The sequence below is a fragment of the Vulpes vulpes genome, chromosome 8, assembly GCF_048418805.1.
Source record: "Vulpes vulpes isolate BD-2025 chromosome 8, VulVul3, whole genome shotgun sequence".
Taxonomy (NCBI): Eukaryota; Metazoa; Chordata; class Mammalia; order Carnivora; family Canidae; genus Vulpes; species Vulpes vulpes.
In genome coordinates, this window is record NC_132787.1 from 103,591,817 (window position 1) to 103,616,751 (window position 24,935).

Below are 24,935 nucleotides of genomic sequence, written 5' to 3' on the forward strand. Positions count from 1 at the left end.
TATCATCCTTCACTATATAATGTTTGCTTTTTTTTTATAAGCCTGAGTTGTTTATTCATTTCCATACCGGGGGTTCCTATTTGCTCATTTTGTTTACTTCCCCACATGATTATGGGGGACAGGACAAGACCATGGAGAGGCGTGGGCCAATAGCTTGTCTTCACAGAAGTCTGGACCCCCTATGCCCTCCTCCTTGAGGCTCCACACTCTCCTGTAGCCTTAGCAACGGCCACCTGCTTAGCCTGGGGTGGTGGCATCTGTAAGCGTTGCAGAAGACCTAGAGGAAGTCGAATAGCCCAGCTGCCCCAAATTATAATCACCCTGACAAATGCCCCAGGCCACCTTCCAGCTTGCTTAGCTACTCCAAAACACACAGCACCCCTGACTGCATCTTCCCGTGCACGTTTCTCTGCATGTCTGAGCTGTGCTTTCCTTCATTTCTGTTCTTTTGTACCCCCAACTGTGTCTGCTTTTCTCTTTCAGGGATTCTTCCATGTGTTAACAGGCGCTTATTTTTTTGGATTTATTATTTCCTTTCCAAAACTGTCTTTTCCCTTATGAGATTTTAAGCAGGGAGTCCCTGGAGATCACTGACCACACTACTTCTTCTCAAAATAATGCAACTAATGCTCACCAAAGAAATCATAAGTGCACTATATATTTTATTCATAAGGCTGGAACAAACAAGAATAGTAGTTTGAGTTGTTTTTCAAGTTTAAATTAACTAATAAAATGGGAAGACTAGCATGGAAACTATTTACAAAAGACAAACATAACTAAAGAAGGTAAGTTTTTATTCCAAGATAGGAATAATGGCATATACAAAGTGATCGTTTTATAAACACTGAACTAATCTTTTATATTCATGGGCTTTTTTTTTTTTCTTAGGGAAAAAAGAAAGATTAACTCTTTGGCATCATCTTTTAAAATAATTTCTTCTTGGGCTGCTATCCGTTAGAGTGCTTATAAATGTCTAAGAGGAATGTGTAGGAATGCATTCTGATGGTTCATTTCTGAAGATCTTTATTCAGTTAGGGACACTCCAGAGGCATGGTAGTGCAGGGCAAGACAGACTCTGGTCCAGAATCCAGGAGTCTACTTGTCCATCCTTCTGCTTCCCTCCTGCATTGTGATCTTGGAGAGGTATACTCTCTGCATCTGAACCTTCTCGTCTTCCAAGTGGAGAATAATCATACCCACATAGGCTGCTGGAAGGAATAGGCAGGATCATAAGTGTGGAAGTACCTGGTCCAATGCCTGGCCTGTGGGTGGCACTCTAGGGCGCTGGCTCGATACACATTCCAGGCAGACAAATGCTGCGACGAGCATCATGGAACATTCCTGCTGTCTTCTCTGCTCTGTCCCCTTCCACTCTGATCAGGGCCAAGCACTCATGAGAGAAAACAAGCTATTTTAGGAACTAAAAACTGAGCTTCAATAAATTATAATCAAATGTTTAGTTCTTACCAACTATTTTATATGTCACTTTGGTTGTTTTTGTTGTTTCAAAGCAAGCAATTTGGTCCTCTTTCCTTTGTAAGGCAAAGTCTGTCTCTTCACATTAACCTCTGCAACCTTAATCTCCTTCCTGAAACCCTTTTTGTTTTAAAGAAAGTTTCTTTTCACTTTTGCCCTTTCTAAGAGGTAGGGTATTGACCCTATAGGATTTTATTTTAATAGAACCATATTTGCTCTGAAGTAAAACCATTTGCTTTACTTTCTTAGAGTTGATGCCTTTGGGCTAGCTTCTAGAAGAGCAAACTTGTAGGCAATTACATAATTCTTAGGAGACGACCTTCCTTTCTTCTTGTCTCTACCCTTTGGTATTTAAAACGTTCTTCTGGAATATTGCTTTGTAGGAGGTAATAAGGAAACCCACATAGCCAAAATCCTATCCATTGCCCAACATACTGGAACCTCTACGAGAAAAATCCAAGAGTGATCCTTTAGCACTACGAGAGAAGTCAAGTTTGTCCATGGAAGCACATGGATGACAGGATAGCAGGCAAAAGTTTTTTTCTTCATAAAACAGGCTTCAGCAGAGCCCAGGGCCATGTGGTCTGGCCCAGAAGGCAGGAGGCATGGGTTTGCCTCCTTCTTGCTGCCGACTCCTCCTCGTTGCTCGAAGACTCCGTGCATGTCCGGGCCTGGGTTCCTGACATGTAGGCTGCCCAAGAGTCCCAGGGCCATCCCAGTTCAAGCACCCATGGATCTCAGAATTCCTTTAGCCTCAAGCGTGAGGTCCTGAAGGCTCCATTCTTGCAGAAAACCTGCTGCCATGTCCCTCAGATGTGTCGTCCAGTCAGAAAGAAGAGTGGCCGGTCTTCCTTCGCGTTGGCGGTCTGGAATTCGTCCCGCAGCCGGAACTGCCATTCATCCTCCAGTTCGAGGCGGACCACTGTCTGTCGCAGGGAGTTCCGGTCCTGGCAGATGACACACAGGGTGGCACCTGCATGCAAGGGCAGGGCAGAGGCAGGGAAGAACGTCAATGAAAGCTACTGCCTGGGTTCTACTTGCACTCTGGTTTACTTGTCCTTTTGGTCCATCTACCTCCTACCTACATGTCCTATCCTATTACACCAAATGTTTCCCGAGGCAAAGACTATGTTAAAAATCTCTGATTACTACTTCCCAGGCCTCACAAAGCATTGGTGCTCAGGAAACACACACCCCCCTCCCGCCCTCGAGAAGGTCAGAGCAAAGACGTCCAAGGATAAATGAAGATGGGTTAGGGATCCCAGCTGGCTGGCTGGAAACAATTTTTTTAAGTCCTATAGAATGAACTTCTGTCACTCTCAACCACTCTAGCATGACAATAGCTATAGAATGAGAAAGGCCAGAGTAAAAGCCAAAGAGCACACAGTACCCCCAAGACGAGGGGGAAGACCTCAGGTGTCAGGAGGAAGGAACATCTGGGGGAACTGGGTGCTGAGGTTATGAATTTGGGCTAAAAAGGAACACAGAAGTTGAAAATATCTATTTGCTGGGGCGCCTGGGTGGCTCAGTCAGTTAAGTGTCTGCCTTCAGCTCAGGTCATGATCCTAGGGTCCTGGGATCAAGCCCCGCGTCAAGCTCCCTGCTCAATGGGGAGTCTGCTTCTCCCTCTCCCTCTGCCCCTGCTTGTGCTCTCTTGCTCACTTTCTAAAATAAAATAATAATAAAATAAAATAAAATAAATAATTAAATTAATAAAATAAAATAGAAAAATACCTATTTGGCTAAAAGAAAGGGGATGTGTCTTGTCTCTACCCTGACAGGTACAAGGGAAAGAGAGCCATGCTGGGATCACATCCTAGCCTTCTTTCCTAGATGAGGGCAGTCATAGTCCCTCTCTGCGCCTCAATTTACCCACTGGCAAAAAAGGACTGGGACCAGAAGCCACCTCCACAGACATGCCAGGTGATGAAAGGCATTTAAATCAAGATCCAGGGTAAAAGTATGAGAAGTTACCTTTCAGAAAATGAAACTTTTTCAAAAAGCTAGCTCCCACAAAAGAATCACAGAGATATAGCAGGAGTCCACTAAACATGAAGTCAGAGCAGCTGATGTTTAGAGAGTGGGGCCTGGAGCTCACGTAGCACACAGAGATCTGGAAAAGAAGAAACCCATGAGAAACCGTATTTTCCCTGACACACTCAACAACATGATGCTAGGGCTCCGTGCCTAACAAATACGAACCTCTTGGTCAAGCTCAAGGCTACTGGGGGGCCAGAGACAATACTTAGCATCATTTGCAGATCTAAATCCTAAAAATCAGTTCCAAGAAATTGCACCCCGATTTATCTACTCATTGGTTCATTTGAGAATCAGAACTCTTTTGGCATCAGAGCCGGCTTTCATTCCTAACGTATCATACTGGGGGCTAAAGCGTCTGAACTCTCAGCCATAAAGTGAGGTGAACACCTGAGGCAAAGTGGCTGAGCAGTTCTAAGTCCGAGTCCTGGATCCTGGAGCATCTGTTTTAGGAGTGTCTCAGGTTCACGGGCTCACAGCCGGGCCCCCTCTGAGAGTCACCTGAGATCCCAGGTTAAGGTAGCAGTCGACGGACAGCACGGGGTGGCTGTGGTTCTTCAGGGAAAGCGGGAAGAAGCGGTGGCTGTGGTGTTGGAAGAATTTCTCCAGCAGAAGCTGCGCGGGGGCGGCGAGGAACGTGTGCTTGCTGTCGGGTGCGCAGATGTACTGGGCCGGCACGACGGCCGCCGCGTTGTCGGACACCTGGCGGGGAAGGGCGGGCTCAGCCACTCCCAACAGCCTGGCCACAGAAGTCCCTCCCCAGGCTTCGGGGGTGGGGGGGACAGTGACCCTGCCACAGAACACCCCATCGCCAGGTAGAGCTGGCAGGTGAGAACATAACCCTCAACCATAAACCTGTCTAAGAAAATTAGGCTTTTACCAGGGTGGAACGTGTGTTACTGGTGAATGTGCTTAGGAGGGATTGTGACATTGATCATTCCATTGCAAAAAATCTGGCCACCTGGTCTAGAAAACTTGAGAGAACCCACAGATCTTGGGAAGGGTTGGCCACACCCCTACCCCCAGATCCCATCTACCTCCCACCTGCCCCCATTGCCCTTCCTGCTGACCCCTTGGCCATCCTCTCCCACCACCTCTTCCTCCACAGCCAACATGCTTTCCATGCTGCAGCCAGAGAGACTGTGGACATCGATAAAACTAATCAAATTCTCCGCTGGACACCCATCAGTGGTTTCCCATTACTTCTCCAGAAAGTCCAGAACATTCCCATGGCTGGTAAGGCCCTGCTTACTTCTCCAAGCCCATCTCTGCTGCTTCCCCTGCTTGTTATGCTTCTTCCACACTCACCTCCTTGCTCCCACCCACTTAGCTCCTTTACCTTGATTCTTCCTTGATCCTGTTTCTCATTCCCCAGGTCTCTACTATAGTGTCACCTTCTGGGGGACACTCACACAAACGCCCACCCCCACCCCTCATGCAGTGAGGTCTCCCTGTGACACCCATCACCCTAGTGGCACCTGTCACAAGGACACTTGGCTACGTACTCAACATCTGCCTCAGCGGCAAGGCTATAAGCTCCTGAGTGAAGGGACTGTGTGCTCAGTAAATATTTGGTGAGTGAACAAAAATAGTTATTTCATTCAGGTGAAAGATTATCGAGTGTTTCCATCTCTCCTACATATAATTAACATGCAACTAAACCCAATGGAAAAGAAGATGATGCTCAAGATAAGAAGATAAAATATCTAGAGCTAAAAAAGTGATACTCAGGGATATGAAGAAAAATTTGTTTTAAGAGCACACCAGGGTCTTTTGATAGAATTGTGATAAAAATCAGAATTTTTTTTAAAAAAATTAAATCTAACACAATTTCAGTAAGAAATCTCAATGGTTTAAAAAAAAATCTCAATGGTGGGTGGCAGTAGGACTTAATCAAAGGATTCTTAAGTTCTTCTGGAAGTACAGACCTTTTATTTAAATGTCTTCCTGCTTTTTTAAATAGACATGGACTTTCCCTTTCAAAGAAGGCTTCACTCCCTGCCCATCGGAAGGGGCAGACGGCGGAGGGCTTGGGACTGGTATCTGAATCCAGACCTGGCCCGGCTCAGGCTAAGCGGTTAATGGAGACAAGTGAGAACAGAGGCTGGGAAGAGGCAGGTGGCATTGGGACTGGCTGATGTCCATCATCAGGGCAAAATTCAAGGTAGACGGGGGTCAAAAAGCAGAGAATGGGGCTCTGGCCCAGGGATCGGAGAGACCTTCAGGCCGAGACAGGCCAGCAACTTTCCATCTCAAACTGTGCAGCCAGCACTGACGTAGTCAGACCGTGCTTCCCCCCACCAAGGGGCCGGCTCGTGTGCGGACAGCACAGCTAGCCGCCAGCCCGTGGGTGCCGCTCAGTTAATCGGCCAGGCGCCCCCAGGGGCCCAGAGGGGAGCACGGCCGCTGCCCCCGGGAGCTCTGTCCGGCACAGAAGCCGGACCGGCGAGCACAGAGCACGGTGCCAGGACGGTCGGGGCAGGCAAGCGCACACGGGTGGGACGTGCACGGGGTACCCATCAGGACCACGGTTCAGGAGAGGAACCTGATGGCACATCTCCCTTCCCGAGGCTGATGATTCAAAACCTTGCTAACCGCAGCCAGCGCTCAGGCCCGCCCCCCGAGACTGGGTGCCACCCTGCAGCCACACCTCCGCACCTCACCTTGGATGTGATGTGGAAGGATCTGTGCCCACCCACCGCAATCTGCTTCTTCATCACGCTGAAGCGGTTGAATCGGCACAGCAGGAGGCCGGCGCTGTGCACTCGCAGGTTGAAGTCCACGTCGTCACACATGAACCTGCTCAGAACCAGAAGAGGGGGCGGATAGGACTGGATGCAGCCCACGCCCCCAGCAGGCCCCTGCCAGCGTGGGGAGCGGGTGTCCCTGGGCTGGGGGCTCTGGGGGTGCAGTAGGCTCCTTCCTGCCTTCAAGACCTCCTCTACTGAGGCCCGTAAGTAAGGCGACAGAAACAAGGACGACGGATCCGGCTGTGTCTGCACCAGGACAGGTGGCGCATACCCAAGGCTTAAGCTACAGGTGCACCACCACTGCCGACCGGATGCTACAGGCACCGTGTGAGGGACTCACAATCCCCTTTTCATCTAATTGTTCAAGAGAAAACAACAGGGGTGCCTGGGTGGCTCAGTGAGTAAAGCGTCTGCCTCCGGCTCAGGTCATGATCCCGGGGTCCTGGGACTGAGCCCTGCACCCAGTCCCTGCTCAGTGGGGAGTCCGCTTCTCTTTCCTCATGCAGAGAGAGAGAGAGAGAGAGAGAACAGCAAACTGCCCAGAATAAAAATATTAGCCACTTCTTACAGCTGAGGAAAACAAGGTTCAGAGACGTAAGGCACGTGCCTAAATTACAAAGTTGGTAAGTGGCAGGACCCAGATTCCCAGCAGGGCAACCTGGCTTCCAAATCGACGCTGCCACGAGGGCCGTCTTGGGAGTGTGCCCACTGCCTGGCCCGCAGAGACACCTGATAAGCGGGAGCAAGTGGATTATTGTTGAGATGTGAGCGCCTCTGCTGCTAGACCCAGAGACAGTATCACATGGAAATTACTTTTCAGTTTTCTTCAGTGCTAAGGTTCCTAAAAAGCAACACTGTTCCAAGGAGGCAAAAAAAAAAAAAAAAAAAAGGCAAGAGAAACAAGGTAGCACAAATGTGAGTCACTGAATAAAGTGTCATGTGGACTCAGGAAGGAATTAGACCACGCAACATTTTTTTAAATGCTCCATGAAGGGGCAGCCTGGGTGGCTCAGCGGTTTAGCGCCTGCCTTCAGCCCAGGGTGTGATCTTGGAGACCTGGGATGGCGTCAGGCTCCCTGCATGGAGCCTGCTTCTCCCTCTGCCTGTGTCTCTGCCTCTCTGTGTCTCTCATGAGTAAATAAATAAAATTTAAAAATAAATAAATAAATAAATAAATAAATATATATATAAATATATAAATATATAAATATATAAATAAATGCTCCAATGGATGGTATGGGCAGGAGGCCGCTGGTTTCTGGCCCCGCAGGACAGAGGAGGCTCAGGGCCCAGGGGTGGTGCTGACAGCCACAGGGGGCAGGACTCACCGATTCTGGTTGTACTGCACGTTCTGGGTCAGGTCCACGTTCAGGATAAGGAAGTCGTGTACGTGGCAGCGGGAGAAGGGCTCGCGCACCTCACTGCTCCCGGTCTTGCTGGACCACTTGCGCATGCCAATCAGGGCATAGTGGGTGATGTTGGGGGACGCCTCGATGTGCTGCATGATGTGCTTCAAAGACACGTTTCTTTCTGACCAGGAAAGTTCCCTGCTCAAAAGAGGAAGATTGGTGGGACGCCTGCGTGGCTCAGTGCTTGAGCGTCTATCTACCTTTGGCTCAGGGCGTGACCCCGGGGTCCTGGGATCGAGTCTCACACTGGACTCCCCGCAGGGAGCCTGCTTCTCTCTCTCTGCCTATGTCTCTGCCTCTCTCTGTGTCTCTCATGAATAAATCTTCAAAAAAAAAATAGGAAGATTGGCGCCCCTGGGTTGATGCGCAAACAGCAGCCAGGCCCCCTGGATTAGGCACTGCTTTCCAACTGAAGCTTACGTGCTGCGTAGGGCTGGTGTAGGGGGAACCCGTCACAACCACCACCAAGTGCCAGGAGCCGTGTTGGCCATGTCACATTTACGGTCGTTTATCCTCATGGTGATCTCATGACAAGGACACATCATCCCCATTTTACAAATGAGGAAGAAGGGGCTCTGAAGAACTTGCCCAGTGTGACACCACAGAGCTTGGATTCAAACAATGCGGTCTGTGTCTGAAGCCCACACTTTCCCCGTCACGCTAAAATACTTTGCATTTCTGGTTTGCAGACCTGAAGGTAAAATGGTGGGGGAAGAGCGAAGCTTCCCACCATGACTTCCAGTGGGGAGCGGGGGGAGGACAAAGGTAATGTGTATGCACCTCCCTCCCTCACCATCAGAGTCTGCGGTCTGTGAAGATGACAGGGACACCTGATGATCAGGGAGGGGGTGCGGACAGCAGGGACTCCAGGGCCAGGAGTTGGGCCCAGGCGTGCCGCTCAATGATTCCGGTCCCCAGCTTGCTTTTCCCCCACCAAGGGGCTTAAATAAACTCCCCAGGGCCCTGGCCAGCCCCAACATCCCAGGACGTTAACTGCAGCTTCAGAATGGAATTAAGGAAGGAGGAATGAATTCTCCCATCTCAGGGAGAATACTGAGAACAAAGCAGAATCACTGCTCCCGTAAGCCACATGCAGCTCTATCACAGGAAAAAATTTTTTTTCTAGAAGAACAGTAATTGGTGGTCATAGGTACATGATGATATCACTAACATAAAAGAAATGAATGAACCAAAAAAAAAAAAAAAAAAAGAAATGAATGAACCCATGTCCCTTAAAAAAAAAAAAGGGCGCCTGGGTGGCTCAGTGGGTTAAGTGTCTGCTTTCAGCTCAGGTGGTGATTCTGGGGTCCTGAGATCAAGTCCCACATCGGGCTCCCTGCTCGGTGAGGTGTCTACTTCTCCCTCCCCTCCTTCTCTCCCCCTGCTTGTACACTCATGCATGCATGCTCTCTCAAATAAATAACATCTTTTTTTAAAAAAGATATTATTTATTTATTCATGAGAGATACACAGAGAGAGGCAGAGACACAGGCAGAAGGAGAAGCAGGATCCCTGCAGGGAACCCGATGTGGGACTCGATCCCAGAACCCTGGGATCACGCCCTGAGCCGAAGGCAGATGCTCAACCACTGAGCCACCCAGGTGTCCCTAAATAAAATCTTTTTAAAAATTTGAAAATTAAAAAAAAAGCCAAAAATAATTAGGCAGCCCTAAACTGAAACATTCATGTGGCAAAATCACAAAAGGAGTATTTCACCAATGACATTCGGAGTCTATCTACTGAGCCTTTTCTGCCGTGTGCTGCTCTACTGCCCACCTCCAGGCACACCATTCAGAGTTTAAGTAATCCTCAGGATAAACCTCTAGCACAGGTATTAGTGTCCCTTCAGAAGATGAGGGAACTAGAACCCAAAAAGATTTTAGTGATTACCCTAATGTCACAGCAAATGAAAACACAGCTGGGCATTAGGAATTAGACAGGGATCCAGGGGAAGGGTCTACAAGACTACAGGAGGGAATTTCTGGGGCACCCGTGATGCTCTATTTCTTCAAACAGGAGTTGGGTAAATGGGTATTCAGTGTGTGAAAGTTTCTGGATGTGTATCATACTTTCTTTTTTTTGGTACATATTTTATTTTATTATTTTTTAAAGTTTGATTTATTTATTTATTTGAGAAAGAGACAGTGCACGCGTGCGTAAACAGTGGGGAGGAACAGAGGGAGAAGCAGACAGCCCCCTGAACAAGGAGCCCACACGGGGCTCGGTCTCACAACCTTGAGAACTGAGCCAAAATCAAGACTCAAACACTTAACTGACTAAGCCACCCCGACGGCCCTGCAGAGATTTTATACTGAATATTTATTGTGTGATTTTTCTATAGGGATTAGATATCAATACATTTTTTTTTAAAGTAAAGACTTAAAATAAAGCTGGGCTTAGAACATGAGCCTGCCACATGCAGGGCTCTCTGTCCACCACACACCATGCCTTCTAAGATGGGGTGCCCCCGGGGTCCTCAGACACTGGCTGAGATTCCCCCTGTTGAAAAGGAACAGGGTCGGGGGAGCATCTCACTTGCTTCTCTCGCCGCCACAGTCCACGTCCACCACGTTCCACATCACGCAGGAGTCGTCGGAGATCACAATGAAGGGCCAGATGTCCTGCGGCTTGATCCCAAGCTCCTCCTGCCGGTTCCGCTCCAGCTCCAGGTTGTGGTAAGACAGCTCCTTGATCAGGAAATGGGCGGCACCTGGAATGACCAAAAACCACTCCCACTCGCTGGTCCATCCTCCGTGGACACCCACACAGGACAAAAGCCCCAGTCAGAATGAGAACAGCTCATCGAGGCCCACCCGAGACCAGCCAGCTCCCGCTGGTCCTCATCTCCATCGCCAACCTGCACACACACGTGTCTGCTTATCCTTGCTGATCACTGAGAATGTCAATTAAATCAATAACCAAACATCAAAGAAGAAAGGATAGCCCAGTAGATCAAAAAGCTTTAGAAATCAAAAAGCTTGATGAAAAATGTTGAGTACGTTCATCTCTAGAATATTCTCCCAAGGCTCCATTCACAGAAATTTTATCAAGTAGGGCAGGTTAAAAAAAAAATGCCTACCAACTCCAGCACTGTTGAAGATACTCGGGAGCACCAGCATGATGTGGTTGGGCCAGTATTTCTTATAAATAGCCATCTCATACTCCTTGACAACCAGCACATGCAAGTGGCTAGCTCCATCCATGGCGTGGTACAGGTTAAAGAGTCCATGTTCGTGACGGCCGGTGGTTGGAGTGAATGTTGGACTTTTTATATATTCATGACTCTGGAAAACATAAGAGTAATGAGGGGCAGTGGTTGTAAATATGGTCATAATCACTCCCTTCCCTTTGAAATGTGACTCTGCAGCACCTCCCATCCAAAGATGAAGTCTTTTTCCAATTCAATCCAGCTTAGCCTCGGGACTTGCTTTTACCAAAAAATAAAAAATAAAATAAAAATAAAATAAAATATAAAATAAAATATAAAATAAAATAAATAAAATAAAATAAAATATAAAATAAAATAAAATAAAATAAAATAAAAAATAAAATAAAAAAATAAAATAAAAAAATAAAATAAAATAAAAAATAAATAAAATAAAATAAAATAAAATGTGAAAATGATGGTGTGCCAGTTCCAAACCCGGTCTCCAGAGGACGGACACCTTCTGTCCTCTCTTAGAACCCACTCAGGATGAGCCGGGGCTGGCTGCTGGTGGAGGACAGACCACGGGGAGCAGAGACGGGCATCCCCCTGAGACCACCCTCTCCCAGCCAGCCCCCAGCTGACCCGGTAACTAACCACAGACACATGAGTGAGCGCATCCAAGCCAAGGTCACCACACAGCAGGACCGAGGTCAAGCCGTCAGCCCAGAGAATCAGGAGCTAAGGAAGTGCTTGTTTGGGGATGGTCTTCATGCAACCCAAACTAACTAGCATGTATCAATTACCCAAATGCAGCATCCTGCCAAATTAGCACTGAGTATGTGGCTACGTATATGCTACTCTGGAAGACTTACATCCCTCAATCCCTTATCCATACAGCCTAGCTCCTTATATACTCGGGTTGTGAATCTTTTACATAAATAACTATGTTTTCTTCCACCCCTCCCTCAACAGAAATTTCTTCTAGCTGAGCTAGGTCTCCTGCTCCTTCTGAATTCCTCAGAGCACCTGCTACCAAGCTGTGATGCAGCTGGTGCCCCAAACCAGTTTCTGGTCAGAACTGGCTGGAAGAGTGAGTGGGGGAACACAAGAAATCCTCCACCAGGGCAACAGCCCACCCCAGCCCACGGGGTAGGAGACACCCTATAATCAAGACCCCTCTGGTTCTTTGCAAATGTTTTTCGATGCTTGGTAAAAGCCTGCCGGGTCTGGAAAGGCTATTCAACCCTATGATACTAGCCCTCTGGAGAAGGAAAAGCAGCGTTCCACACAAGGTTCACATTGGCTGGGGCTGGCGGGAGGGCAGCAAGCTGACCCTGAGAGTGTCAGGCTGACCTGCCAAAGCAAGCGTCCCCAGGAGGAGCACCTCTAAGAATGCAGGTCATAGAGACAATGAGTTATTAAGAACAACCTCTTCCAAAGGGAGAAAATGTATCTTTTATGGCTGATGTGCTGCACCATCTGGAATCTGATTCGCTTCCAAATAACAGAGGACGGCAGAAGAGAAGGACAGATGGATTAAGGCTGGTCATGAGGTACTAGTCATCACAGCTTAGGGAACAGGCCCCAAGTGGTCACTACATTACTCTACTACCTTAGTCCGTTTCAAATGTTCTGTAACAGCAATACAGACAAGAAGGGGAAGGGATGGACACCTACTGAACACCTGTCATGGTCAGGCACTACGCAGCTGCTTTATGGCAGTCAATCCAAACCATGCTCATGAGAAGCTCCTGCAAGAGGCACTGCTGCCCAAGTTCAAGATAAGGGAACTGAGGCTCAGCAATATTCAGTGGCAGGTTCAGAAACACATCTAGGAAATGGGAGGATGAGGTTCAAACTGGGGCTGGATTGACCCTAAAGCCCAAGTGCTCTGCCACCCTTCAAGCTCAATGACCATAGCAGTCCCCACCTGCCCCACCTGCCCCTGACTCATCAGGCAAGTAGGGTTTCCAGGTCTCCAGTGCAACGGTCACTTGCAGCCACGCACTGCTGTGACCCACTGGACTCAGAGCCAGTACCTTGTCTGTGACGAGGGGCAGCCGCATGCTCTCTAGTTGGCCTCCGGGTTGGCTGAAGACAAAGTGATGCTCCTTGGACTTGGGGATGATGAAGTGGAGTTGGATTTCCTCTCCTAGCATGGAGTAAGAGAAGGCAAAGGCGTGCAGGGTGGACTCATAGAGCTGAGGTGTGAGGGGAAAGGACAGAGCTTGTCATCAGAGTCCGGGGTTACTTCCAGAAGAACCCAGGCCCATTGTGGGCATGACAACACCAAGGTCACTGCCACCTGCCCCCACAGCACAAGAAACCCACAGGCTGCCTCCAGTACAGAGTGTGGACACCCAGTTCTTGATACTGGACAAACAGGGTCGAGGCCACATGCACTGAGCTGGAGACCTCCCCATATTCAATTCTGATCGTGCTTCACCCAGTGATGCCACGTTAGGCACCAACCCCCTCTGGACTCTTGATTTGGCCCGGAGGTGCGCTAGATTATCAACTCAAACATTCACATCATCTCATTTTTTAATTCTAATAATCGTATTTTTCCATCCCAGGCATTATGCGTAGCAACACATTAATTAAACCGTATCAGTAACTTCATATATTTGTACGCTTCTGTCACACTCACTGTATGGGCCCCTTTGGTGCCATAATGAACAATCCAATGAAGCGGGTACCACCCCCACCCCCACTTGATGGATGTGGAAACTGACACTCAGGGGTCTTAGGCTCACTCCTATCCCCAGCTCCAGCCTCACCCCTTTTCTGCTGCACTGCTCTCTAGTGTGAGCCCCTAACCCCATGCCCCATGGCTCTGCCCCAGCCTTCTTCCCTGACCCCCCTCCGCTTCTGGCGGACAGCCTGTCCCCAGACTTCAGCTAGTATGTGCACTGCACCCCTGAGAATCCCCAAGGCCTCAAGGCCTGGGGAGGGTGGACAGAGGCAGGACACACCAGCTGTAAACCCCTCCTGTGGCTTCTCCACTAGAACCGCAAAGCCCTTTGGGAGCAGCGATGAGATAGAAATAGATTTTGACCTGGGGAGGGAGCAGAGGGGGACGTAACTGAGGAAGCTTCATTAAAAAGATCAGGGAGGCTTGAGAGAGAGGGAAAGACAGCAGGGTGAACAGGAGCTGGACATGCCAGCAGGGAGCAGGGGCGTGCCCGTCAGCACTCCTCGTGTGGCCTGGTTCTGAGCCCCCACGACTGTGGCCCCCAGACCTGAGCACCTCTGTATACAGGGGTGCAGGCCAGCCAGGGCCCAGGGCCTCCCAAGCTCAGGTCTGGTATTCACTGCAGACACCTACTGACGGGACCATGACGACATCCCACAAGCCTCCTCTAGTTCTTTAAATCTCAAAGCTAAGAAGCGTTTTGACGTTTATTTTCTCTGCTTTGAAAGAAAAACTTCATATCCGAGGGGGAAATGTTAGGACAGCTTATCTGGAGCAAAGAGAATTACTGATTTGTTTTTAATTCTTTAAAAAACTGCTCATACTCATTTTCTGATTTTGTCTACTGTAAAATTGAACCATTTAAAAAAAAAATCAATCTTGACGCTACTTCAGCAACAGCTCAGCTTCAGGCTGGGCCAACTCGGGAAAATTAAAGCCACTCTCTGCTGTTCGCCTCTGCAAAAGGGACACACCTGGCAAGCCCTTCTGGAAGCAGCCACGGGTGTGAGCTACCCTGCACACCCCTATGGGTTTTGTGGGTGTCTGACTGGCTCCCACCACCTCCTCCTGCTCCAGCTGCTTCCTTCCCCTTCCCTTACTTAGGTCTGAAATGAAAAGAAACATTAAATGTAAAATCCTGCCTGCTACCTGACAACACCAAGCCTCACCAAGCCCTCTGTGAACCTACACCCAACAGCTAAGAGACTATGCAAAGTGCAGCTTTGCCCACATCAGGCCAGCCTGGAAAGGTGCTCATTTCCCCTTCCCCATAGCATACCTTTATTTTTTAAATTTTATTTAAAATGAGTTAATTAACATATAGTCCTTATTAGTTTCAGAGGTAGAGGTCACTGATTCATTGCATATAGCACCCAGGGCTCATCACAGCACGTGGGGTCCTTCATGCCCATCACCCAGTGGCCCCATCCCCCTACCTCCTCCCCTCCAGTGACCCTGTTTGTTTCCTGGAGTTAAGGGTCTCCCTCTCGGTTATCATCTTATTTTATTTTTCCTTCCCTCCCACTATGTTCATCTGTTTTGTTTCTTAAATTCCGCATAAGAGTAACATCATATTTGTCTTTCTCTGGTTGAACCTGATGGCTTCTGTGGTGTCTCTGCCTCACCTTTCCTGTGGCCTCTCCTGGGACCACCCACCTCTTGCACTTCATGGTCCAGCAATGCCCGGCTAAAATCACTTCTAATTCCCACAGAGACCCCAAGTCTCCCCTCACTATAAATGCGGTTCCCACTCCTATCTGCCTTGGCCGCTGGGCAAATTCTTATTGATTCTTCAAAACCTTCTCCTCTGCTTTCCACCCAAGACAGTATCGTCATTTATAAAATGGGGATAATGTTCCTGCCTTATGGGGTTTTGGTGGCAATTACGTAAGAAACTAGACAGAGCAACTTCTTACCCAGTGCATCCTGAATGGATCACAAGTGTGACTCAAACACGGACACCTCCAGGTGACCACCAGAACCTGGGACAGCCTGAGCCCAGGGCCAGAAGCCTTATCCATTTACCCCACTGACTAAAGGAAATATCATTTTCTATCATGTAAAAAGGTTACAGGAAGTACTGACATATCAAAAGTGCCTAGCACGTTGTCTGGCATGTAGTAGGTGCTCAATAAATGCTAATCTCTCTCCTCTACATAGTTTCTATGCTTCAACTGTACTGCTTTTCCTGCCAGCTTTTCATCATTCCAAAGTTTTGAGCATCTCTCCCTAGACTGGGAGTCTTGAATATGGGGACAAGGCTTATTCATCTCTGTGATTGGTACATCAGCCACTCAGTGTCCATGGCACTGAACTCACTTTTGAAATCACTAGGACATAAAGCAAATGGGGACATCTACAGTCAGTTAACTTTGCCACTGGCAAATGTGTAATCCCAGGAGAATCATTGTTTCTGTGGTGTCAGCAATAATTTCCCAGATTATTGAAGGGAATTGGAGATACAAGTAGACCAGGAAGCAAAGGCTTCCAGAACTTTCCACATCCTACTCTGGAATGAAAACATAGGGAGAATAGCAAACCAATGGTATTACTCAAGATGAAAAACACGTGGAAGAGCTGTCAGCAGTGCTCCTGGAGACACAAGGCCTCTATGCCCTGCAGCCTACCTGGTAACGGGGGTGGAAGCCCATGTACTGGTGGCACTGCTCACAGTGGTGGTATGTGTTGTATGCTGCATACTTGGACAGCCTCATCCGCGCTGTCTGACGCCGCACATAGAGCTCCTCCGGCTTCCGGGACATCCCCCTGTCTGCAGGAAACCCCGGCATTACAGAGCAGCAGAAGGCACAACAAACCTGCTCTCCAGAGCTCTCCATGGAACAGACTGAAATGAGCTGAGATGCTATAATAGGATTTCGTGTGATCGTGCCTGCCTGGGCCCCGCGGTGACTCATCTGGTCAGACACAACAGAGACCCAGTAGGAGAAATGAATAGGGTTCCCAAGCAGTCTTACTCATGGGCCTACATATATTTAAAGACATATTCAAGGATTCGCTCCATAACAACACAAATGGATTGCCAACTGAATACGCAGATACCGTATTGCAGATGAACTGCCTCTGGTTTGCCAAATGACTTAGTAAGATTAAGATTTTAATACTAAACCCGGGTTAGAGACTGGTCTATGCGAAGGATGTGTCAGTGAAAATGCTTCTGAGAACAAGGATGATGGAATCCTTGGTTTGACAATGGAGACTGGTGAGTATCCTCCTTCCCACTTCCACTCGTCAAATTTTTCTAGTCTGTGCTTAAAATCATACTGCCACTAATATCCGAGGTCTGTTGATGGTCCTACCTAATACCATGAAACTGGGTGGCCCCTGAAGGAGGAGGAAGAAAACAAGATACCGAGGGTAGAGAGGGAAATATGTGCATTTCAGTATGACAACCCAAATTCATACATAAATATGTCGTCTATCCTCTATTAATCAGAACCTTCAGGATATTCTGACCATGACACATCACCAGGAGCATGCTCATCACTGTCCGCATGTGCAGAGCCACCAGCCTGCCTTCACGGGAAGAGCCCATCCTTGTCCAGTGAGACAGGGACCTCAGTTCTCTACCAGCCACTGCTGGTTATTTCCCACCACCAGACAACCGAGCTCATCACCAACACAGTTCAGCTCAGCCCTCTAAGAGGCTCTTCCCCTGTACACTGGAAGAAGGCGGAGCAAGAGATTCATAAGGCTGACCTTCACTTTTTATGCTCTGAAGGTGGGAACAAATGAGACTGGCATCTTCATACTTCGGATCATGAATAATGTAGTCAAAAGGCAACTTCTTGAACAGCTCCAGGTCTGGCCAGGGGTCACTGAGCTGGAGGTAATGCCAATCTGATTCCTCTCTGAGATCTGTAAGATTGGTGGAAACAGAGACAGGTGACAAACTAGGAAGTCAGAATGATTGATTTTTAAATGTGTACAAGGGCAATAATTGTGACAGAGCTGTCACTGAGTCTATGGGTTACTAGGGGATGCTACTGTATCTCGAAGGCTCTTGGAACATATCGCATTTTCAGGATTGTTCTTAGGAGGCAAAAGGTGCCTTGAGGTCTATCTCTTATTCAGAGGAACAGCCTGTGCTGTGTTTCCTTTTCTGACTCCTATACTCACTTCCGCTCCTCCCAATATACCTACTGCTTGTTCTGTTCTTCCCCCCAGCACTGCCCCCCCTCCCATATGTAGTGCACTAGTTCCCCTTGCTAATGGAATCTAACAGTTCTCGATCTTGCCTTATATCTAAATGCTATGTAGCCAATATAGCCAACTCCTACCACTGCACCTCTAGAAAACCTAAGTATTCAAGCCCATTGCTTTCTCCCTTCTGAATGCCAGCACCACTCATGGCCCAAATTCTATCTTTACATTTGCCAAGTATCATCTTATATTATAACTGGTGTAATCTATGATGCTCACTCAGTGCTTGTTGGTAAAAAAATTTTTAAAAAATCTAGTTGATCCAACTCAAATTACATAACATATTGATTTTTATATCTAAAATCATATCTAAAATCATTATATCTACTCATGGGCAGAGTCCATGTCCATAAGAGAAGAAAGACACAAAGAAAGAAGGAGAGGCATGTTTGTTGTGTAGGTGATAGGTGCTCAGTGCTTCCTATGTATCTTAATCTTCACCATACCCCGTAAAACAGCAATTATCCAAGCTTTACCAAAGAGAAAACCAAGGCAATAAGAGAGTTTCTGAGAAAATGGGCTTTGCAGTTTAGCAAACTGGGTTCAAATCCTGTTTATCATTGGGCTATCCAAGAAACTGAGGACATAAGAGACTCAACAGGTCTGCTGATTTTCATCTGAAATTCAGTTCAAAACTGTGGGGGGAAGGGGTGAAAGCTCAGAGCTGGGACAAAGAGCCTCTTTCCTTCTTCCTTCAAAGGAAAGACCAAGGGCTGGATGGGCTTCCTTGGTTCCAAATTTTCTCCAAGGCAAAATGCAAACACAGTTAGGAACATCTAAACAAGTGTTGTGTTTGCAAATAGCAGGACTTTCTCCTCTTTTAAGGCTGGGTGATATCCCACTGTGTGTATAAACCACATTTTTTTTTAATCCATCCATCTGCTGATGGACATTTATCCATCAATGCATAACATATGGTCATGAATAAGACTGCAATGAACACGGTAACCATGAACATGTTAATTAGCCCAACTGTAGTGGTGATTTCACCACTACAATGTATACATATATCAAATCATCGAGTTGTACACTTTAAATGTCTATAAAATAAAAATAAAAAGAAGTGCTACTTAGATGCCAGCACACTGTACTGGTTCCCTTTCTTTGCAACACAGACAGGACTCTCCATACAAATTTTCATTCCCAAAGGAAAAGATCATTTACTAGACCAAGTTTATGAGCTCTTGGAGGAATGTACGAAGAGGTAGTAGATCATAAAACAGCTGTTCAAAGAGCGTCTTAGCATAATCAGGGCATATTCTGCTCCTTGAATAAGGAAATGGCTTTTCCCCACATGTCACATACTTCCAGTTTGCCCTAAGATACAGACTTATGTGCTCAGCTGCCTGAATGGGAACCTCTCCCGATGGATAACCCTGCTTCCTAGAGGCGGCCATCAAATCCAGCTCGGTTCCAGCTCTGTCATCTCCCGGCTGGGCGCCTGAGCATGTCACTAATCGGGATATAAGCCATTATTCTCATGGTGATGTGCAGAAAATCAAGTGTGGCAGTTTATGGAAAGTAGCCAGCACAGTGCTGGACACTTGGAAGATACGCAGTAAACGGCGGTTATTTTTAGTGTAGTAATTTTATCTCCATGGAGGCCTCCCGGGCACTATTCTGATATTGAGCAAAATGGGGCAAACGAGGGAGAGATAGAAGCACCCCACGAGGCCCTGGGGATGATCTGAGAATTCTGTCTAGAGGGTAACAGACACAAAGTCACTTGAGAAACCGATTCAAGAGGATTCTGAGCCCCAGTGTCACCAACACATAACTCACTGATGTTAATCTCTTCTTCATCATAAACGTCCACTTCCGTCAGCCGAATGAGCATTCTGGACAAAATACTGAGGAACTGCAGGTAGGCACCTGTCTTCCCAATCTGTGAAGACATTAAAATCGGAGCCAACACTCAGTACGCCCCGTCCACGTGCAGGCACTGACTGGAGCCCTGCACACGCTCCATGCCACCTGTCTCTTTCAAAGACCCCACCTAATTAAAGCAAGAGCTGGGGGGGCGCCTGGGGGGCTCAGTCAGTTAAGCATCTGCCTTTGGATCAGGTCAGGATCCCAGGGTCCTGGGATTGAACCCTGCACTGGGCTCCCTGCTCAGCAGGGAGTCTGCTTTTCTCTCTCTCTCTCTCTCTCTCTCTGCCCTCCCTCAGCTCATGCTCTCTCTCTCTCAAAATAGGTAAAATCTTAAAAATAAATTAATTAAATTAAATTAAAAATAAAGTGAGAGCTGGGAGCTTGCAAAGCCATTTGAGGGGCAATGCGGCCTACAGAAGCAGGGTAGGCCACAGAGGGACTCCCGTGAGTAGCAGACCTGCCTGCTTCTAAGTCATGGCAACGAGTCTCTACTTTTAATTGGCCACATTTTCTAAGCTGTTAGAAATAGGGCTTTAATCACAAATTAAAGACAGGCTGCTTCAAAAAACAAACTGCTAATACAAAGCATAATAATGTCTTAAAAGAGTTTTGTATAGGGGCACCTGGGTGGCTCAGTCAGTTAAGCACCCAAGTCTTGATTTTGGTTCAAGTCACGATCTCAGGGTGGTGAGATCAAGACCCACATCAGGCTCGTGCTGGCTGTAGAATCTGCTTGAGATCTGCTCTCTCCCTCTCCCTCTCCCCCTCTCCACTCTCCACCATGCATGCTCACTCACTCACTCAAAAAAAAAAAAAAAGAATCTTGCATAATTAATTATATTGATATTTCTATGTTAATCGATAGGTCAACAGTAAGAGAACAAAATCTGCTATGCAAGACTTAAAAGACTGACATCTCACTTCTCTCCTCCTAAGGCCAGGAAAAGAAATAAAATGATCTTTCTCCTCTTCCTGCACTTTCATCTGTATCATAGAGTCCCTTGCTCCCTCCGCCCCATACCAGGCTAGGACACTATGTGTCCTAGTTCACTTTGGTCGCAGATGGTTAAATGGGTACCTATGAGCCAACCTGCCACCCTGTTACACTGGGAACATGCTTTCTAAATTCTCAGCTCAACGCCTGGTTCATAGTCCGTACTCAAGTGTGGATGAACAGAAATAACTAACTTTAGAAAAGAAAATATGAACTATAACCAGGTGAGCTTTCAGAGAAAATATGTGCCATACATTTAATAGACAAAGGATTAACATCTATAATCTCTAAAGGAGTTCCTGCAAAGCAACAGGAAAAGGTCAAATGCCTAAAGGAAAAGTAAGAGAAATGCACCAGAAAAATCACTGTGGAAGTAGTAGCGGTGACCCATACGTACATAAAAATATATTCAACCTTAATAAAACTATACTTTTATTATTTCTCACCTATCAAATGAGCAAATTTTTTTAAGATGACATCCAATAACATGACAATAGGGAGAAACCAGAATCCCCTTCTTCAAATTTATAAAAAGTTAACATAGGCTCACTCATTTAAAAATTCAAGAGATACAGAGTGACGACGAAGAAGAATGTTTACAAATCCCACTCCCTCTTCGGGTAACAACTCAGTGATGATCCTGCCAGGGAATTTTTGGTATTTTCACACACAGAGACACATGCATACACACTGATACTTATTTCCCTAATTGATATTCCATCGTGTATGTTACTCTGTAACGTATTTTTTTTTTATTTCAATTTTTTCAACTTAAAATCGTAGAGAAATTTCAATGTCAGTAGAAAGGGACCTATCTCCAACTTTCTCTGGCTGAACTGCGTGATAGAGGTGTGCTCACACTTATTCAAATGACCTTGCACCAAGGGAACTTCAGTTGTTTCTGGTTTGGTTTTTCACTATCGTAAAACAATTCAAAAATGAGCATTCTTATACATATTTTTGTGGGTTTGTATTTCTTGGAGCAGACTATAAGGAAATTAACATAGCATCAGAAGGTAGCACATCTTCAATTGGGGCAGGATGGTACTGCTGGGGGAGGCAGTAACTAACACCACCGGCTTTCTACCATCAGGTGCCCTGTGATATTCTCTCATTTAATGCCCACGTCTCGGACACACGTATTATTCTTTGCCTTATTCTCAGAGAGGACACTGAGGCACAGAAGGGCTGGGTCCTGCCGAGGGTGTCAGGCGCTGTCTGATGCATAATTCGACCCCACCCCACAGCCTACCTCCCACCTTCAGCACGGTTCTGACAAATCCCCTCCAAGACCTGACACGGTCCTCTTCATGTGCTCCCAACACTTGGCAGATGTCTGCCAGGTTGACAGCTGAAACGGTCTTCCGTTATTAGGAAAACACAGTGGGGTGACAGGCTGGGATAGGGACGGGCCTCCTGCCCACCCCCACCCCATTATGTCTCACCGAAACCTTCCAGGTCAGAATCCAGGGCGGTGGAGGGTGGGGGTGTTTCTGATTGGCACAGACTGGCCGTGGGGACCAAATGGAATGATGTGGGAAGAGCAGAATCAGGGTCTGAAGGAGCAGCACCCGCAAACACAAACACACCCCACAAGGCAAGAAACAGGTTAGAGCACGGAAGTGAGCCAGCCGTGGGTGCCCTGCAGGTCCTGACCTGTACCCACCTGCCCACTATGGGGCCTGCAGTGACAATAGCAAGTGTGCCTAAGGGATGCTGTTAGCCCCGTACCCGCCCCGTGGGCGTGAACACCAGAAGCCCCACGGAGCCCGGGCCCCCAGCGGGGCAGCACCCACCTGCGGGGGCCCGCTGAGCAGCAGCCTGCGTGGGTGGAAGCTGTCCACGCGGCCCTCGGCGCGGTTGCCGTAGTCCATGTGGCTGGGCCGGGGCACCGTCCACTGCCGGTAGTAGAGGGACTGCTCCGTGGATGTCATGGTCTTGCTGAGCAGGGGGCGGAAGGAGCTGGCCCACATGACCGAGTGGGAGGGCAGGAGCGATGCGGCCTTGGGCAGGCCACTGCTGTCGGTGGCCGTGACCATGTCGTACACCAGCTTGGGCAGGAAGACAATGGGAGGTTGCCGGCAGGCCTTGCTCATGGAGCACTGCGAGGCCTGTAGGACGAGGGTGCCAGCAGCAGGCGCCATAGACGAGGAGGAGGAGCCCGAGGAGGACAGCTGGGAGGACGACACGGTGACCGACGCCTGGACGCTCCTCTGGCCGGTCCTCAGGCCGGAGTCCAGCTGGGGGGTTGGCCCAGGGCTGCGCCTGCTGATGACTGGTGGTGGCCCCCGACTCGCATGGGGCCTCTGTCTATCACCGGGGGCCCTGGCCTCCTCCGAGGGGCCGCAGGGCTGAGGCGATCGGGCCCGCTCCCCCTGCGAGGGCGCCGCGGGCTGAGCCAAGGACTCCCCGCACGGTGCTGAGCCTGGGGAAAACACGAGCCTTAGGAAAACACAAGCCTTAGGAAAACAGGCTCAGTCCCGCCCTGGGAAGGACCCTCGCCAAACCACCCCCCATCCCCACTTCTGGGACATAAACTACCCGTGCTTGACAACACTAGGAATTCTCACTAATGAAATCCCCACTCTGGGCAAACAGAAAGTCTCCTGTCCTAGAACAGAGCCACGGCTTGCTGAAGGGGGAGACCCGGGGTCCCACGGAGTGGCCTCACCCTACAGCCACCCCAGAACCCTGCACACTGCATCCAAAGTCTCTCCGTTGCATCCCCCTGACCCAATCTGTCCCACAGCACCCTGCCTTCAGTGCTCAAGAGACCCTCATGCAGGTGCTCCCAGGAACACCTCTCCCATCTGTCCCATGTGACCATGGAGCTCACAGCTCATGTCTGCACCAGCGCAGCGGTGGCTTCTAGTTCAAACTGCCAGCCTGACTCGCAGGACACAGTAGGCTTTACCAAACATTAGAATTACCTAGCTTTTAGAAGGATCGAGGAGAGGACATGCAGCACGCACAGCAGCCACCCAAATAGGGACCTTCCTGTGTCCTTCCCCCACGTGGACCATGCTGAGACCCTGGTGAGTGTGGTCACCTGGATGCACCAGACAGCACCCTGCTCTCCTTTAGGTCATCCCAGCCACATGCACCAGGGCTCGCATGCCAGCTCATGGCAGCCCTGCAGACCTCAGGCCCCACAGAAAGCAGGGCAGACAGGCCAGTGCATCGTTGTCTTAAATCTGTCCTTTCCCAGGAGACGGTGTGGAGACAAGATAGACCAAGGGAGGCCTGAGACCCCTGACCATCCTCCTCAGAGATGCCTTCCTGCCACCCTGCAGCCCCTAGCTTGGCCTGCACCCCATGTACCATGCCACTCGGGCTACTTCCCCTCTGGATCTGAGCTCCCCAGCAAAGACCCCACAACTCAGCTCTGAAGCCTGCATCTAGGCCTTTACAGAGGGCTCAGGGACAGAGGGACTCAGCACTGGCCAGTCCCCTTCTGCCCAAGGCCTGGCTCCGGCTGAGGTTTGTCGTCCTCGGGCAAGGCACTTGAAGCGACTGGCTCCGTGTCAATGGATGAGCAGAAGAGCAGATGTGGGGAGGCTGTGAGGGACTGGGGCACTGGCCTGGGGCCAGGAGGACAGACAGGCCTGAAGGACCTCAAAGAGGAACAAGATTCCAAAAGTAGACCAAGGGAACCCCAATGTCTTCGTCCACTTCCCTGGGTTGTGAGGGCCAGCCTGGTAGGCCTCCAAGGATGACATCCACACTGATGTTTATCTCCATCCGCCTCCAGACCTCCGTTGGTCTGTCCCCAGTTGAATCCAGGGGGATTATCGGTCTATAAAAATGGGACCCAGCCCCAGCCAGGTCCCCACCCTGACTCGTGTGGCTGTGGAGACGTGTCTGACCTCCCTGGGCCTCTGTACCCTCATCTCTGAAACATATGGCACCCAAGGCCATGGGAAGCATCTCGGCAGAGACCCCCTTACAATCTCAGGACCTTTTGAGGAGTCCTGGCTAAGAAAGTCACTTCACCTAACTGAAGCAATCCAGAAGGAGAAAGCCTGGCCCATAGCCTGGACATTCTATTCCTGAAGACACCGCACAGACCAGTGGATCCTCAGAACCTTCTAGAAAGCTGTCCCACCAGGATGAGGCAGAAAAAGCATCATTCCACCATTCCTCTATGTTCTGAATAGCATAGATTCATTCACTCACCCATTCGCCAGCTCCACCCCAGGGGCCCAGGCTCCCTATATTATTTGGGGCAGAGGACCGGAAGCTGTAGCATTTGGTTTTTCTGACCCAAGCCGAGGACTAGGTCTCCCTTCTGCCGCAGAGCCGCCGGCTGATGTGAAGGAGGCCTCTTTCTGAC

At 48.7% G+C, this 24,935-nt stretch overlaps 1 protein-coding gene across 10 annotated transcripts in view; it reads right to left on the reverse strand.

Annotated features, from left to right (window-relative positions):
* Window positions 1-642: 642 nt before the first annotated feature.
* GREB1 (growth regulating estrogen receptor binding 1) overlaps window positions 643-24,935 on the reverse strand; it is an 88,565-nt gene continuing 64,272 nt past the window's right edge. For 9 of the 10 annotated variants that reach the window (XM_072767703.1, XM_072767706.1, XM_026009092.2 and 6 more), the window contains 12 exons: window positions 22,399-23,027; window positions 19,519-19,621; window positions 17,233-17,391; window positions 16,143-16,285; window positions 12,860-13,021; window positions 10,752-10,956; window positions 10,208-10,382; window positions 7,592-7,810; window positions 6,177-6,312; window positions 4,015-4,215; window positions 3,451-3,589; window positions 643-2,449 (listed from right to left, as the gene is read on the reverse strand). In XM_072767703.1, coding sequence (XP_072623804.1) covers window positions 2,286-2,449; window positions 3,451-3,589; window positions 4,015-4,215; window positions 6,177-6,312; window positions 7,592-7,810; window positions 10,208-10,382; window positions 10,752-10,956; window positions 12,860-13,021; window positions 16,143-16,285; window positions 17,233-17,391; window positions 19,519-19,621; window positions 22,399-23,027 — 2,435 coding nt within the window. In that variant the 3' untranslated portion in view covers window positions 643-2,285. The remainder of the gene's footprint in view (window positions 2,450-3,450; window positions 3,590-4,014; window positions 4,216-6,176; window positions 6,313-7,591; window positions 7,811-10,207; window positions 10,383-10,751; window positions 10,957-12,859; window positions 13,022-16,142; window positions 16,286-17,232; window positions 17,392-19,518; window positions 19,622-22,398; window positions 23,028-24,935) is intronic. The other variant, XR_012003233.1, reaches the window with a different exon arrangement.